General features: G+C 31.2%; 1 protein-coding gene across 1 annotated transcript in view; it reads left to right on the forward strand.

Moving 5' to 3' along the window:
• Positions 1-12642, forward strand: part of LOC111700206 (calcium-activated potassium channel slowpoke-like) — a 56113-nt gene that overhangs the window by 8867 nt on the left and 34604 nt on the right. The window contains 6 exon segments of the mRNA XM_023471065.1: positions 1708-1795; positions 2971-3034; positions 5502-5669; positions 8401-8492; positions 9343-9453; positions 12256-12361. Of these exon segments, the coding sequence (XP_023326833.1) occupies positions 1708-1795; positions 2971-3034; positions 5502-5669; positions 8401-8492; positions 9343-9453; positions 12256-12361 (629 nt within the window).

Genomic DNA, 12642 nt, shown 5'->3' on the forward strand with positions numbered 1-12642 from the left:
TTTCATTAATCATCCACCTTGTAGTGAAGGAACTCTCAACATGGATTGGTAAACTTTTCATTAATCATCCACCTTGTAGTGAAGGAACTCTCATTATCTATATATAAATTTGGCTTGTCTGTTTGTTTGTCTGTTTGTATCCAATAAACGTCAAAACGGCTGAACCGATCGGGCCCAAATTTTTTGTGGGACATCTAGGGACTCCAGGGAAGGTTTATGAATCATCAAAATTTCAAATATTTGTCTCCATCAAAATTCGATCGTCATTAAATTTTTAAAAATTTTGAAAATCCGCGAAATTTTTTGTGAAAATCCGCTGAATTATTTTTGTTTTGTTTTACGATGTACACAAAGAGAACATGTTCACAATTAATTTAGGAGATGGGCGCGAAGCGCCCTCTAAGGCTAGAAAGAAGGGCGCGACGCGCCTTGAATTTCTAGTATATATAAATTTGGTTTGTCTGTCTGTCTGTTTGTTTGTTTGTTTGTATCCAATAAACGTCCAAACGGCTGAACCGATCGGGCCCAAATTTTTTGTGGGACATCTAGGGACCCCAGGGAAGGTTTATGGATGATTGAAATTTTAAATATTTGTCTCCATCAAAATTCCATCGTCATTAAATTTTTGAAAATTTTGAAAATCCGCGAAATTTTTTGTGAAAATCCGCGAATTATTTTTGTTTTGTTTCACGATGTACACAAAGAGAACATGTTCACAATTAATTTAGAAGATGGGCGCGAAGCGCCCTCTAAGGCTAGTATATTCTAATCCTTTAAAAATTTAATGTCTTGATATTTAATACTCAACATTTTACAAGATTAACTTGTCAAAGTTTGAAATACTAAAGGCATAGAATCAGGTTGAAATTACTAAGAAAATATATTATGAGGCGGGTAATCAGTTTCTTTGTTACAGAACTTAAAACATAATTCCGGAAAGGAAATGAGTTTTTGCCACAAACTCTGATTTTCGAACACTATTTCGCAGACCTTTGATATTTCAAACTATGGATTATGTTATGTTAGATCAAATACTCAAAGTTTGAAATATCAAAGGTTTACACCATCATATTCAACAGATATAAGAGTTAAAAAATTTGAGTTTGTGGCAAAAACTCATTTCCTTTGTTGAAGATAAACATCTCATTTTTAAAAGAAAGTCATCAAGAAAAATGAAAAGGAGTGTTGGATGAATTTAAAGCATTAGTTTGAATAGATCGGTATTATATTTATTTCTATTTGATATTTCTGAAAAGAGAAACAAATATGTAACTGGGTAATAACTAGTTTTATTAATCAATTTGAAATGGGATTATGATCCAACCATTTATTTTTGATATTTTTTCTTTAAATTGTTTAAAAAACAATTTTTGTTCATGAGTTTTTAAGATATATTATCAATCAAGATAATTTTCAGTTTTCTATTAAGTTTATCATATCAATAAACTAGTAATGAAAAGAGTTAGATGTAGAATTTTGTTCAGTAGTAAATATTTTCTTAAAGTAAATGAATTGATTCTTTGCCAAAAACTCTGATTTTCTAATTCCTATATCTTTGCGACCAACTGGCGTAGACCTTAGAAATGGACTAAACCAATTCCGTACAATCGTCTCTGAAGTCTCATCCTTTGTGGGTAACCCTGTATCAAAGGATTTTAAAATGAGGTTGCAAAGATATAGGGATTATAAAAATATTCAAATATTCAGGTCTACGGTTTCTTAGAGCTTTACGACTGATGACAGTGCCTGATATTCTTCAATATTTAAATATTCTCAAAACTTCAACTTCCATCAGGTATATATAAGGTTTTTATACAAAACAATTAGAACCGTTTTTGTGGATAAATAAGTTTTTCAGTATATTCAAAAGTTACCAGCTCTGATTTTGAAATTAAGAAAGAATAATATCAATTTGAACATGGTTCACAAATCTTTAAAACCTTGTTCTGTTCTTCCTGTTATTTAGTAAAGAACATTCTAGGGTTGGTATATAAGCAATGATATTTTTTACGGAATCTAGATTAAAGAACAACTAGAGGCCGTCACCCCTCCCCCTGCAAGGAAAAGGGGCAGCGCCTCCATTTTGTAGAGATTGTATAAACAAAACCCGATTTATGAATAATTTCGCTCAAAATTCAGAATTTCCGCGAATTTTTTTTTGCGTAAAATAGTGCAAAAAAGTAGATTTAAAAAGACTTTAAATATTGTAATTAATATGCATCTCAACTCATCCCTTTATTTTTAGATTGGCTCAATTCATACCTTTATTTCTAGATTGGCTCAATTCATCCCTATATTTTAGATTGGCTCAACTCATCTCTATATATCTAGACTGGCTCAACTAAACTCTATATTTCTAGATTTTCTCATCTCATCCCTATAATTCTAGATTGGCTCAATTCGTCTCTATATTTCTTGATTGGCTCAACTTATCTTTATATTTCTAGATTGCCTCAACTTATCTCTATATTTCTAGATTGGCTCAACTCATCTCTATATTTCTAGATTGACTTAATTCATCTCTGTATTGCTAAATTGGCTCAACTCCTCTCTAAATTTCTAGATTGGCTCAATTCATCCCTATATTTTAGATTGGCTCAACTCATCTCTATATATCTAAACTGGCTCAACTAAACTCTATATTTCTAGATTTTCTCAACTCATCCCTATAACTCTAGATTGGCTCAATTCGTCTCTATATTTCTAGATTGGCTCAACTCATCTCAATATTTCTAGATTTGCTCAAGTCATATCTATATATATCTAGATGGGCTCAACTCATCTCTATATTTCTAGATTGGCTCGACTCATCTCTATATTTCTAGATTGACTCAATTCATCTCTATATTGCTAAATTGGCTCAACTCATCTCTATATTTCTTGATTGGCTCAACTCACCTCTATATTTCTAGATTGGCTCAATTCATCTCTATATTTCTAGATTGGCTCAACTTATCTCTATATTTCTAGATTGGCCCAACTAATCTCTATATTTATATCTGTCTGGCTAACTGCAGCAGGCATAATACATCTGGTAAGTAGTGCAAAAAAATAATATTTTAATATTCATAATTTAGAAAAAAAAATTATTTAAGAAAGTTTTTATAAATTCTAAAGATGAATCCTTTTAAACAAGAGCGTGATTGATACTGTTATAATGTCAATCTTGCATAATTCAGAAACTGTCTTTTAAACAACTTTTATACCTTTGCTTTAAATTATAAAAATCTAAATTTTAAACCTTGATTTATCACCAAAAAACTTTTTTCTAAAGTATTCATTTGATTTATATTTTTGTTTAAGGTGAATAAGTAAAATAGTCTGGGAACATATTAAAAACTAACCAATCCTTTGATATCCAGACCCAAACCTACCCACCCTGCACCAGAACCATAGACATCTTGAGTGCTTTCAGCATTTTTTTAAAAAACCTTTTATGCATGTTATTTAATATTTTTATAAAACAAAATGTCACCATAGATATGATCCCAACAGGTCCAAGATCAGAACTTTTGGTTGAGCAAGCACTTAGGCATTTATATTTACAACGAAAACTTTTGAATTGGAGGAATTAATTGTCTTAATCTTAAACATGGATTAAAAAAAAATTACAAAATATGCAAATTATCAATTAAATATGGGGGGGGGGGAGAAAAAATGACTTAGTGCTTTAGAAACGAATAAAGTATACAAAAGTTCTATCTATCTATCTAACTATCTAAATTATATTTAATGGCACTGTCTCCTTCTTTAAAAAAATATCTTTCTTGTCTTGTTGGGATTGCCTTTACTCACTTTTAACAATAAGACTTTTTGTTTGGTAAAATTTCTTTAAATTCTTTTTTTAAAATCTTTATAGAAGTTTTGGTTTTGTAAAAAATAATTTAACTTTTGGAAACAAAAATAATTATTTTTAATTTTTTGAAAATATGATAAAGTTGGATAAAGTTCATGTTCTATATTCTAAATTGTTGACACATTTTAACTTTTTTTAATTAAAGGAAAGATGATAAGAATATGCAAATTTGAAAACAGTAAATTTCACTGGATGTTTTAATATCAGAAGGTTTCAAAAGGGCAGTTTTAAAGTTTCAAATTTAACCCTGTAAAGTAGTTATTTTGTAATTAATGTGCAACCTTACAGAACTAAAATTAAAAAATTATTTGAAAAACTCTTTAATTTCTTTAAAAAAACAAAGACAACGGGAATTATCCTGGCTTTTAGTTCTGTATCCCGAACCTCTTGTAGTTAGAGAATAGTGGAGATCCTCCTGATTTCTTGAACGCCTATCAAGTAGATGGAGTCCGAGGGCTGTCCTACTGGGACTGTGTATATTTCATGATGGTCACTATGTCCACAGTAGGTAAGACTATCAGAGAAGGAATCAGGACTTTCCTAGGATTACAAAAAAAATTTCAGAAATAAAAAATCACCTGTTTTAGAAAGATAAAAATTATCATAATATGAAGGCCTGATATAATTGACATTACATAAATTTCCAAATACGGCAATCCTAGTCTCAATTGTTCTGCTGGTTAAGGGTATGGTGATATTGCGTGTCAGACGGTTCTTGGAAAACTGGTTTTAGCCTGTTTCCTGTCTGTGGGGTTGGTAAGTTAACCTGCGGCAGCGGAAATAAACAGGCACCAACCACCTTAAATCATGCTTGGACAAAACTTTGTGTTTGTTGGTATTCAAGGTTTTTTGCATGTTTTTGTTTTGTTTTTGTTTTGTTTATTTTATGTTGTTTTTTATTTTGTTTTAGGCTACGGGGATATATATTGCAAGACAATCCTTGGAAAAGTAGCTGTTATTCTAATTATTTTTGGTGGTTTGGTATGTACTTTCTTTTTGTTTTCACTAATTTCTTTAAGACAAGCACCATTCCTATGTTCCTAGGCTTTTAGTTTTTTTTATAGTCATACATGTTTTTTTCTGTTCTTTTAGTTGGAAAATTCTGGAGATTTACCAACTTTTAGTGAACCAGTTTTTATTACATACTGGAATGCTGTTTACTTTCTAATGGTGACAATGTCAACAGGTAAACCATTCCAGATTAACATTTTTGTTCACAACAGTTTAATTTTATTTCATTTAGTTGATTTTGATTGATGAATTTATAGTTTATTGATCTGACTATACTATTAGTTGGTTACGGGGATATAACTTGTGGAACGAGTCTGGGTCGTGTTTTTCAACTCATATTTCTCCCAGTGGCCCTGGTGAGTTGATCAGACTCAAGCTCATCCTTTACACAAGATACAATATGTTACAGGCCTCTATTTTCTGTTCTTATGTGTTTGAAAACATGTTTTTCTAAGAGTTTAAACTCCAATATTGATAGGTAAGCTGCATGGTTAAGTTTTTATAGGTTTAGTTAAGCACGTTCATTGTTCATGCCAAGAAAAAGTTCTAGACTCTATGAATGTAAAATTTTTACCAAATCTTCCCAGGCTATTCCTTTAAGTAACTAATATAGAAAAAGCAAAAAACATTTCAGTTGGAAAACTCTGGGGACCCTCCATACTTTGAGAATGCCCAGAAGCTCTCATACTGGAACTGTGTATACTTTCTGATGGTGACAATGTCAACCGTTGGATACGGTGATATTGCCTGCCAAACAGCACTGGGGCGGGGCTTTCAAGTCCTCTTCCTTCTTGTTGGATTGGTGAGTCAGTAACTTCTAGACATTCACATTCAGTATTGCTGGGGATTAAGTCAAGATTATGATTAGGTTAGGATTTAATATACTATTCTAGGTAAACAAACTTCAGAGTGACCTTTTATCAAAACAGAAAATAGAGACCACTACCATGGAACAATTAATTCACCTTACTTAATCAATTTAGGCTCTGTTTGCTTCAGTGCTGCCAGAAATATTAGAATTAATAGGATCTCAGAGCAAGTGGTCAGGAACATATCATGGGGATAAGGGGAAGAGGTTAGGTTGGGTTCACCTTTTCCCCAGCTTTTTAATCAGAGCTCCCTAAATCCTACTGACTATCTTTTTACAGAAAAAAATGTGTAATAAATAACATATTTGAGATTGGATAAAGTTTTTTTTTCTGCCATGAGCAGCCAAAATTTTGTCTTGGAAAACTTTGCCCAAGCTCAATCTTCAATAGTTCAGTTTTTCTAATTAAAAATGAATAATTCTCTAGATAATATCAGGAGGTTTCTGCTCTACCTATTCCCAGCTCTAACAACTAACAGTGATACCCATACTAACATTTTTAAAAATTCCAGGCATTATTTGCGGGCAGTATTCCTGAAATTATAGATATTGTGAAAACTTTTCCAAAGTATAATGGTGTCTATATATCAGACAGGGGAAGAAGGCATGTACTCAATGATTTATCAATTGATCAGTTTTGTGATTTTACCCTTTCTTTATCCCATTGTAGCCTCACAGATGCAGATACATTATATAGGACACAACATAACCATTTACTGGTTTGCATGTATAACAGATCCTTCAGGTTTTACAACTCAATAGAAACAAATATTTGTTTAGACTGTTTAGAATTTATCAAGTTATATCATTGAACCACCAGGCATTAGATACCGTTGGTGTGTTGTGAATACAGATTTACTAAGGCATGCTTTCTCATAGATTTAAAGTCTTTCAAGTTTTTCAATTTAAGATTTCAATTTAAGACATTCCAAATTGAAGTCAGACAAAAGAACTTAATACTTGTCTCTAATTTTTAATCTCTATTTCTTTGCAACATAATAGTGTACACCATTGATATTTCAAACTTAGGTTATTAGGATATAGGAGTTTTTATAGTTTAAAATATCAAAGATTTATGACATCAGATTGCAAAGATAATGATAAGAAGGTTAGAGTTTGTGATTTGAAATAACTTATGAAGAATTTTTGGAAACTTTGTAATGTGACAAAGAGGATAAAGTAAGTTAATTAAGTAAGTAATTTATTTTATAAATAATAGTGTTAAAAATCAATCTATTGTACAGTGTGATGACAGGTTGTATGAAGAACTCTAAAAACTTTTACTGTGATTATTAATCCCTTTAAGGAGAAAAAAAACATGGAGTTATGTTCTTTTTTCCCCGTAAAAAATCATTTTATAAACTGTTTTTTTCTATGAATCAACAAAATATACAAATATATGGAAATTGCTGAGTTTTGTTAAAATTAAATTATAAAATGCTAATATAGATTTCAAAACCTACTGTTGTGAAATTCTGGGTTTTGGTAGATCAACAAACAGATTATATAGATACAAAAAGCTGGGTAGTTGCTGGTTTTTGTTGTATACTGTACAACCTTCTGCTCATTTTTTAAACACTGTAGAAATGGTATGGTGGAAGAAATGAAAACAATAAGTTAAGTTAAGATAAGATAAGTAATAAACTCTCTCATTCTATTTGTGTAAAAATATTGGATTTACAATACTTGTAATCTGCATGAGACCTAAAGGTAAAACGATGGTATGAAGGCAATTATGAATCTGTTATAAACATCTTTTCTATTTGAAATCTATAAGTAAAAGAACCAATAGGACTTAGAGAAGTAAGATATTTTTTTGATAAAGATAAGATTGAAGATTATAAATTAGATGATACAAAGATTAGAAGATTTGACAGACCAACTAGCTATCTGACAGACCAACTAGCTATTTGACAGACCAACTAGCTATCTGACAGACCAACTAGCTATTTGAAAGACCAACTAGCTATCTGACAGACCAACTAGCTATTTGACAGACCAAATAGCTATTTGACAGACCAACTAGCTATTTGACAGACCAACTAGCTATCTGACAGACCAACTAGCTATTTGACAGACCAACTAGCTATCTGCATCTGTGAATTAGCAGTTTACCCTTAATGTTCTAAACTTTAGTGTTGCCAAGGAGTTTTCTAATAAAAATGTTAAAGGACAACTATTAGAATATAACTATGCCTGAATCCTAAACCTTTTTTTATTTTTATATTCTTTTCATCCTAGGCTCTTTTTGCGTCCTGTATTCCTGAAATTATTGATCTAATTGGCACCCGTCCCAAGTATGGTGGAATTTTTAAGAGTGAAAGGGGGAGAAGGCAAGAACAACGATCACTGCACATACATGTTTTTATCTCTAAAAGTGATTTAAATATTTTCCTCACTTCTCATCTATTTGATTCCAGCACAATTTAATATTCTAAATATACTGGAGACCCCCCACTATAGTTTCAAACTATTGTAAATGTGTCAGATTTGTAAGATATTGTACACTGTACAGTTAGGCCTTAAGCTCTGAAATAAGTTGAACAAATCTGACGCACACTGTATACTGCAAGCTTAATAAACCCAAGGAGAGGTGCCTGTTTTTCAGAAATTAAATCCCACAACCCTGCTAACCAACCACACTTCTGAAATCCCTAATGTTTAGGCTATGTTTGCCTCCTGTATACCTGAAATAATTGATTTAATTGGGACTAGACCAAAGTATGGTGGCTCTTACAAAAATGAGCGCGGGAGAAGGTAAAGCGACATTTTATAGCGCCAATGGTTATGGGATCCTTCACTGTTTTCTGTATATAAATGTTTAATGTCAAACAAATTGTTTGAAGTAATTCAAATTTTTATTTTGAACAAAATTGAAAAAAACATTTTTTTATGTACATTCTTTTTTATTTAAGATTTGTTTTTCCAAGGTCTTAAAATCCTGAACCTACATTACAGAGAGAAAATAAAATGTTTTCTTTGTAACTACAAACTTTTATTTGTTTGCTTTATAATAAATCAATGTTTTCTACCACAGATTTAATGTTGAATGTTTCACAACCTCTAGTTGTATATTCTATGTTTACAAAAGAGAATGTACATAATGTGATGAATTGATTGAGAAACTGAATCTGAATCAAATGAGGATGGAATGGTGGCGTTTATTTTCTTGTCGCTTTTCGGGGCTTTTGGCTGCAATGAAGAAAAAAAAGCTAAGATTACTTTGGTTTCATGTCCAATTTCTAGTTTACTGCATGCTTCCTGCATTCTCTTTTCCTAAATTAATTATTTACCCTATAAGATGAAATACTTATAAATTGTTACAATTTAAAAATGAGTATTTTATCTTCAATGTTAGTTAAAATAAATAAAAATAATAAAAAATTAAAGCAATATTTTAAAAACATCATGTAACAATGCATGCTGAACCTTATGCATAAGCAAGCTCTTCATGTAGTTATAAAAGAAATATTTTGAATTTGTTTCATTAAACATTGGAAACCTAAAAATCAAACAAAGAGAGAAAATTACTTATTAATTAACAAAAAATTCAAAACATTTCTAGTTCAGAAAAAAAATTGTTTTACTAAAGTATTTTTTTCTGCAGGCATATAGTGGTATGTGGTCACATCACATATGAGTCAGTTTCTCATTTTTTGAAAGATTTTCTTCATGAAGACAGAGAAGATGTGGATGTAGAAGTCGTCTTTCTCCACAGGTAGGACAATTAGTTTCACTTAGTGTAGAAATACTTTTATATTAGAAAACTTTGAATTATTAATGATTTAATATGTTAACCTTCATCATAATTTTCAGATATATATTATAAACAATATTTTCAGGGGCCCTTCTTAGCTCACCTAACTGTCATCTTTATTACTGTAGATATATTTTTTTTATTAAAGCAGTAGTACTTCTAGGGTACTGGGGTGACAACCCATCATACTAGTACTTTAAATGTCTATCAATTGTCCTACAAACTGTCAACCTCATAAAATCTGTCCTCTAAATTGTCCTCCGAACTGCTAACCTCATATTATAGAGCGGAACCAGATTTAGAATTTGAGGGTTTGCTGAAAAGGCAACACACACGGGTCAAGTATTTCCAGGGGTCTCTCATGAACGCCATGGACCTTGAGCGTGCCAAGGTGAAGGGAGTTGACCCCCTGCAGCAGACGCATGTATAATGTATATACTAATACTTACAGTTTCAATCTATAGCATTTGTATCATTTATCAAACATTTACAATGTGCATTACTTAGCGTCTGTAATTTGTATTTTGATAGATATCTTAGCTTTTTTGATGCTGGCCTTTCTGTGACCATTTTTTGATCAGTCCATCTTTTGATCTTTATTGGATAGAAATAAACAGACAAAATTAAACTTTGATTTTTATTGAACTTGTGAAATTATTTATTAAAAACTGATTTTGTATTAATATTCTTACAAATAATAAATTAACTTGACTCAGAGACATTTAGTAGCGCTAGCAGAAAAAAGTAATTTTACTTGTTAGATTATGGTAACTTGGTACCACTGCAGTAGCTTAGATAAGTGAACATTCTCTTTAAAGTGAATGCACATTGAAAAATAAAGATGTCTTTAAATATGCAATGTAAGATAATTAAAAAAAAAATCATAATCTGTACACTGTACACTTTACTGCAAACTGAACTGTACAGTGTATAAATTACATGCGCCTGCTAAACAAATGGACATGATCATCCATACTGCTACCCTTCCAGTAACAATGATGTAAAGATTTCAAGGCTTCTTCAGATCTAAGATAGTGGTCTTAATCTTCAATAATTTGATCTGGTCCAAAAACATCTTTTGTTTCTTAATTTTTTTTTAAATACAGAGAGTCCTGACAAACATGGTAATTTAGTAATGACTTTGCAATCTTCTTAAATTTTTGATGATTGATAAATAGACAAGATTGTAATTTGAGCTTTTTAAAATAAAATCTTCTTATGTCTTAAAAATGTTTGGAAATTTTTTATTGCGTTAACTTACCACTACTTATATTTAAAGATAAGAATGAAATGGATAAAAACCAATTGTTTTTAACCAATAACTAAGATTCCTTCAATTCATTTAATGACTTTTCATTTGATATTTAAAACTTAAGTTTGTTAACAAAACTTTACTCTGTCCTACTACCATTCTAGCATCTAAATAAGGTTTAGGTTCCAAACAATACATACTTTAGTTAGGCCAGGTTTGGATTACCACATTCTCAGTTACTTTTTAATTAATTGTCCTCTCATATCAAACAAATTTTCCTCAATATCCAGACTGTTGTACATCCTTAAATATGATAATAGAGTTGTTACTCAATTTCCAGATCAAATGAGATTCCATTCCACAGTATACGAAATAAAGCCCAAAATTCAAGTATACTATCAGTATATCTGTCTAAGCTGTTGAGAGCCCTGAAATCTGTTGCCCAGCTACCGAGTGTTCCCTTTCTGTAAATAATAAGCTCCCTTGTTTTTAACCAACTAACACTAATTAAACATTTGTCGTTACATTAAATTGTTGAATTCAATTTCTTACAAGACATTCAAGTAATTTTCATCAAGAACAATTAAATTAAAACCCAGTGATATTGAAAATTCAGCTTCCCAATTTATCTTCATCTTGAAAAGTTTTATTTAAAATCAGTATGGATATCTAGCCCAATGTTAGGTCTGCCATTCTCTTTCCATATTTTGCTTTTGTTATATTTTCACAGTTCAGCACTACCTTCCTTTCACAGTTGGATTAGAATGTATTGCAAGTTGGCTTTAAAAAGTTTGGCATGTTTATCAAGTGTATAAGCTGAAGAATTTTTTCCTATGCATGCCAATTCAATTAAATCCATTATGGATAGTTCAAAATTAAAATATTTATATACACCATTACTTTTCACATTTTCACATAAATACCATGAGAGCAGTTTAATCTTTTTATTTCAATATCTCAATGTGAATTTATTTTGGATGCTGTAATATTCTAAATCTGATACAGACAAGATGGATAAAATTTAGCACATTTTCTTGCAAGAAAATACCTAACAAACCAATATTTATCATTCTTCTTGGTACTGAGTTCTTGAATTTTATAACTAGCCTTTTTTGGTTTGAATTTTTTAAAATCTTCAAAATTTTAGATAAAAATGATATTGAATTTTTTAAGCTGAGGCTGATACTTAAATTTATTCTAGTCAATCTATTAGGTTTCCAGTTTTAATAGTGTACATACATATAGTCTGGGTGAGGGTACACATGGTACATGGATGGATAGAGAAGTACATGGAGTTTTTCCAGCTCATGTATACTGTACAGTGACTAGATTTCAACCTCCTAGAGGCGTAGCCAGGATATATTATTGGAGGGGGTAGTTTTCAATATCTAAAAAGAAGCTCCTGCCTACGCCCCTGGAACCTGCTCTAGGCATGCCCCTGCACCAGACCAGAATACACTCAGGGTTCACTCACCACCAGACTAACATTTTTAGTCAGATTTTTTTCCTAGAAAACCTCCAGACCTTGAGCTTGAGGGATTCTTTAAGAGACATTTCACAACTGTGAAGTTTTTCCAAGGTTCAATCATGAATCCTATAGACCTTGGCCGGGTTAAGGTACTTTAATACTACTGTCAACACTCCAAAATTTAGAAATGCATCAATAATTCAGGAAAAAAGACATTTTAAAACCAAAGGAATTGAGTTTTTGTCACAAACTCTGATTTCTTATCACTATATCTTTGCATTTCAATGTCAGAGACCTTAGATATTTCAAACTATGAATAATTGATAAACAATGATGGTTTGAAATGTCAAAGGTTTACACCATTAGGTTGCAAAGATATAGCGATTGTAAGATCAGAATTTGTGGCAAAAACTCAGTTCGCATTTTATTT

The sequence above is a fragment of the Eurytemora carolleeae genome, unplaced genomic scaffold (genome assembly GCF_000591075.1).
Source record: "Eurytemora carolleeae unplaced genomic scaffold, Eaff_2.0 scaffold251, whole genome shotgun sequence".
NCBI lineage: Eukaryota > Metazoa > Arthropoda > Copepoda > Calanoida > Temoridae > Eurytemora > Eurytemora carolleeae.